General features: G+C 64.2%; 1 protein-coding gene across 1 annotated transcript; it reads left to right on the top strand.

Moving 5' to 3' along the window:
* Positions 1-511: 511 nt before the first annotated feature.
* Positions 512-4,409, top strand: METRN (meteorin, glial cell differentiation regulator; the record flags this gene model as incomplete). Its single annotated transcript, XM_081090298.1, is given in 11 exon segments — positions 512-565; positions 1,229-1,353; positions 1,355-1,408; positions 1,617-1,648; positions 1,651-1,693; positions 1,695-1,759; positions 1,762-1,819; positions 1,821-2,053; positions 2,851-2,910; positions 3,006-3,294; positions 4,310-4,409. Coding segments are annotated over 11 exon segments (1,113 nt in total).
* Positions 4,410-5,335: the final 926 nt, after the last annotated feature.

Genomic DNA, 5,335 nt, shown 5'->3' with positions numbered 1-5,335 from the left:
TCAAGCCCAATCACTCAGGCACGTGGGGCCACGTGTTCGGACCATAGGTTCAAGCTGACAACCATAGCTGTTGGCTATAATTGTGCTGGGAGGGCTTTGCCTTCCAAGCTGGGACTTGCATGTGGCCATGAGAGGACTGTGCCCTCTCATCAGTCCGAGGCTCGAACCCGTCCAAACACTGTAGCCGCTCTCCACAGTTGTGTCCACCTGTTGGCTATTGTGTAGCTGGTGGTTCTCATCCCACCAGCTGAGCCCTGTAGGCGTCTGGCCCTTCTTTGGCCTGGGAGGGCCCTGGGACCAGGGGAAAGGGCAGTGGTCTGTTCATTTTGGTAGCTGCTCGAACCCCTCCCCTTCCCCTTGGGCCATTTGCCCTCATCTGTCAGGCCCAGGGGTAGCAGGAGGGCTGGGGTTTGGGGACAGCGGGGGTGGAGAGCTCACACCACAGATGGCAGAGTCTATGCTCGTTCCCAAAGACCCCCCTAAAGCTTTCAGTGACCCCAAGGGATCCGGCATGAGTTTTGAGTTCTGGCCTTGTGGCTACGGCCTCTCTGAGCGGACCCTGAAGGTTTCCAGGGCTTTTGAAGGCCCGGTCCACTTGGGCCCCACATTAGGGTCTTTGCCAGGTCTGGAATCTCTCCAGTCCCCATTGGCCAGCAACTCCCCAGACCCTCCCCTCAGGGGAAATACTGGCTGTGGGATCTCTGTGCCCCGCCCCACTCCTCTGGGTTCATTTTAAGAGAGGGCCCCATTTCACGGTCCCATGTCAGGACCTCCTGGGCCTGATTCTGTGGCTCAGGCCTGCCCCTCGCCTCCTGCAACAGGTGCCAGCAGCCCAGGCACCTGGCCACACCTCCCTTGGGTATCTGTCGCCTCCTGGGGTCGGTTGGGTCCAGATTGGGGCGGGATGGGGGCTGAGAGCCCAGGTCCCAGTCTTGGAAAGGGCCACCCGTGATGAGACGACCCCGCCCCGCCCCCCTTCCAGTGGGTATCAAACCCACCCCCACCCTGGCCAAGGGCTCAGAGGACAGCAGGCTAACCGGGTTGGCGTGCACAAGGCCGGGGGCGGGGGCACCTCGAGGGGGCGACTCAGAGCAAGCAGAGCTGGGAGCCCCCTTCCCCGGGTCTCCGAGGTCCCCGGATTGTCGTCCCGGCTCCTGCGACCGCCGCTGATTGGCGGAAAGTTCCGGGGCCGCTGCGATTGGCCGCGCGCCCAGCCCGCCTCCTGCAGCTCTGCCGCCCCGCACGGCCCCCGCGGCCAGCGGCACGGGCTGCGCGCGGCCGGGGCCGGGTTCCGGCGGCTCCCGCCGCTCGGTCCGGCGTCCTGCCGCCCCCTGCGCTGCTCTGCGCGCTCCGAGGCCGCGGCCGCCCGCGCCGGCTTCTCGGAGGACCGCTGCCGCTGGAGGGGCAGGTACTGCCCGCGGGGTCAGCGCTGGGGCTGCGCTGGTCTCTGAGGGGCCTGCGGGGTGGCACGGCCCGCCCTGTGGGTTGGGGCGGGGGCGCTCCTTCCCCGCACGGAGTGCAGCGGCCTCAGTCTCCCTCCCGCGCGCACGCAGCTGTGTGGCGGCGCTGGGCGCGGGCGCAGGCCGCTCGGCTCAGACCCGAGCCTCTGTCCGCAGCGGCCTGACTCCGGAGCCCGGCGGCGCGGGGCAGCGGACCTGGCCTGTGCGGAGGGCGGCATCGAGTGGCTCTTCCCTGGGCGGCGCGGACCCCGGCGCGCGGCCCCGCAGCGCCTGCCTGCAGCCCGGGGGGCCCTGCGCGGGCTGCAGGTCTTCGCTGAGCCGGCGGGCGGCGCCCCGGAGCTGCTGCGGACCGAGGGCCCGGCCCGGCCCGGGGCGGTGCGCGCGCTGGGGTCCTCGCGAGCGCGGGGCCCTCTTCCTGCAGGCCACCCCGCACCGCGCCATCAGCCGCCGCGTGGCCGCCTTCCGCTTCGAGCTGCGCGAGGACTGGCGTCCAGAGGCCAGCGCAGTGGCGGTCTGGGTGGGAGTCAGGGAAATCGCGCCCTGCCCGGGCCGTGTGGGAAATGCCTGTCGTCCCCACCACACAGGGAGGAACGGTCAGCGGGAGGAAGGGCAGTGACTCACTTGGGGAAAGAGCCGGCAGGTGCAGAATAGGGGGAAGGGGAGGCCAGTCTCGACAACCCAGGTCCCTAGCCCCTAAGGGGTTGGGGTTGATGGTCGGGCGGGGGATCAAAACCTCAGGCCAAAGCTTTCCTGGACACTCTGGCCCAGCGGCGACCTCCCTCCCCTCCCCCATCCCAATATAACAGAAGTCCAGTGTGAGCCTGTCACCATGGAGATGCCCCACCCCCCTGCAGGGCAGCAGGCCCAGCTCTTTGCTCTCCTGGAGCTTAGAGCCTGACCCCATAGCGGGTGGAGTGTCTCTGTTCTGCCTCCTGGCTCCGTGCCCACCATATCCTACTGCTGCCCCCTATCCCCCCACCATTCAGGCTGGTGACTGGGCTGGACACAGCTCTGGGAGCCCATAGGGGTTACTGTATATGCAAGATCCGGGAGCCAGAGCATGCATCAGGACACTGAGCTTCAGGTGGGGTGTGCTAGGCACAACCCTCAGGCCCGTGTCTTTGCACATGTGTGGGTGCATGCATGAGCCTGCAAGCATCACCCCAAATGCAGGGGGTCTTCAGGGTTGGGGGTCTTCAGGGTTTGTACACATGTGCTCCCTGGGATCCCAACTGCCGCAAGGCCAGGAGCCTCCATTCGCACCCCACTGCACTGTGGTGTCTGGTCATTTGCTGTCGCCCTCCTGCCTCTGGTTGGTGGGAGGAGGCCTTGGGGTGGGGGGGGTCCAGAAGAGGGCAGGACCTACACTGACCATCTTCCCTGCATGCAGGTGCCTGCAGGCCCTGTAATGACACCGAGCTCCTCCTGGCCTTGTACTCTGGCGACTTTGGTGAGAGGCCCTGCCACGCCAATGGGGCGGAGGGCGAAGCCGGGGAGCCTCCCCTCCCCTCTATGCGAGCCACTGGCCAGTGTGTCTCCCTGCAGTGATCCAGGGGACCCTCCACAGGATTGCCCACGGCACAGAGCTGCAGGCGTCTGTTGTCACTGTGGCAGCTGTCTGTGTCCTCCGCCAGGCACTGCCGCTGTTCCCGGCGGGGGGCTCTGGGGGCCCGGTACCAGCCTCCATTCGCACCCCACTGCGCTGTGGTGTCTGCCCTGGCCCTGGCACTTTCCTCTTTGTGGGCTGGAGCCATTTTGGTGAGGCCTGGCTTGGCTGTGCACCCCGCTTCCAGGAATTCAGCCGTGCCTACGCAGCGTGCCTACGCAGCTGCCCGTACCAATCACCTCTGCCCCTTTGGGGTGGCGCCGGACTGAGGGGTGTGGGAGGAGGGCTCTGGAGAGAGGCCACGAGGAGGGTGGTGGGGAGGGGGAGGTCTCCAAAGGGCGTCACAGTACCAACTGCTTCTGCGGGAGTGGCAATGACCAGTAAGAATACTGACTTCAGTAGTCAATGCGGGTCGTGTGTCTGGTACCTGAGCCCAGCCTCCTTTACGCTGCGGGAGGCTGAGGGCAGTGGCGTCTTGTCTGAGGCCACCCAGCTAGTGAGTGGGGCAGTGGCCCATGCCCGTGCCCATGCCCTGGAGAGGGGGTGCTGCTGGGTGGGGCGTGCATGGACTCCCCGCCCACATGAGCTTCGGCTCTGCTGCTCCTGCCCCCACTGTCAGGTGCTCCCAGGGCTCAGAGCGGGAGCGGAAAAGGGGACCTCACTCCCGAGGTCTGAGGCAGGTTGCGTCCCTTGGGGCAGGAAGGTCAGCATCACTCCCAGCCTGGGAGGAAGGGGGCTGCACTTTGGGTGCCTACTTCTCTCTGTGGCTCCCTGGGAGCCCAGCAGTCCCTGGCTCCCTCCTGCCCTCCGGCCCCTGCAACTGGCTGAGCAGCTTGAGGTGGTGCAGAGCCCATGGGAGCCCTTGTGGGGTCCTGCTTGTTGCTTTCCTCTAAGGAGCATTTCCCACCACTGGCCCCATTTTAAAAAATAAAGTTATTTTATTTGTTCACTTGTTCACGGATGTGATATTCACATGCTCTTTTTTTAAACCAATTTTCTGTTTTTAATAATATTTTTATTGATTTCAGAGAGGAAGGAAGAGGGAGAGAGAGATAGAAACATCAATGATGAGAGAGAATCATTGATCGGCTACCTCTTGCATGCCCCCCACTGGGGATCGAGCCCGAAACCCGGGCATGTGCCCTTGACTGGGATCGAACCTGGGACCCTTCAGTCCACAGGCGGGTGAGCCAAACCGGTCGGGGTTGGCCCCATTGTTGCCCCTGCCCTCCTCCCGCTTCAGCCACATAAAGGGTCAGAGATTTTTGGACAAAGCTGGCAGCCCTGAGGCTGACGTGCGGGGGCTGAAGCCCGGAGTGCAGGGGCTTCTGACCCCTAAGTGAGCTCACTCCACTCTGCTCACCCCAGCCCCATAATTCCCAGGAAAGAAAAACTGAAGTCTGGGGAGATGCTTGGACTGAACCCTAGAAATAGCTTCCCATCCTCACCTGCCTTCGCTGCCGGGGAAGAAGCCAGGGGTGCAGGGGGGGCGGGTGGGGAGCCAGGGGTCCTGCCTGGTTTCAGACAGGAACTGAGTCTGGGAGAAGGACAAGGCTGTGTCCATACACAGCACCCTTTTCTCCAGATTCAGGGGGCACCGAGCTTTCCATGGAGTGGTGCCTGGAAGCTGTGTATGCATGGGAGGGGGGTTGTCCTTTTACTCTCTGTGGGGCTGATGGGAGGGGAGTACAGCCCCCCTGGAAGGCAGGCCTCATGGGGCTTCCTCCCACCTCTGCCCTTCCTCCCCTCCTGAGCTTCTTACCATCCTCACCTCCCCAGGCTCACGGCTTTAAATGCCACCAATGTGCCGATGACCCCTGCATTTTGGTCTCCAGCCTGGACCTCTCTCATGGACTACAGACCTAGCATCCTACAGACTCCCCCCCACCCCCCAACCAGAGAGTATCTTAGCAAAGACCAGAGGAGGAAGAAGTGAGGGACCCTGACCGGCCTCCTCCCTGTCTTGGGCTGGCCCCAAGGAGGGCTCCCCCACAAGGCTGAGCTGCACCCTTACCCTTGGGCCTGCCCCGTTCTTGGGCCAGCTCCCCACAGCTGCTCAGAAGGAGGCCCTGGCCACATCCACTGGTGACTGGACTGCCTCTGACCACCTGTCCACAATAATGGGCAGCTGCTCTGAGTGAGCCCTAGGTGGACACTGGCAGCTACCCCCCGCCCCAAGCCTTGCCTGAGCCTCTATGCACCACCCTCTTTCATAGGTGCACAAAGGGCAGGAGTGGGTGTGGCTAGCAGGGCCACTGGAGCCCTGGAC

The sequence above is a fragment of the Myotis nattereri genome, assembly GCF_964212035.1.
Source record: "Myotis nattereri genome assembly, chromosome: 4".
Classification (NCBI taxonomy): Eukaryota; Metazoa; Chordata; class Mammalia; order Chiroptera; family Vespertilionidae; genus Myotis; species Myotis nattereri.
This window is presented reverse-complemented; position numbering and strand designations above follow the sequence as displayed.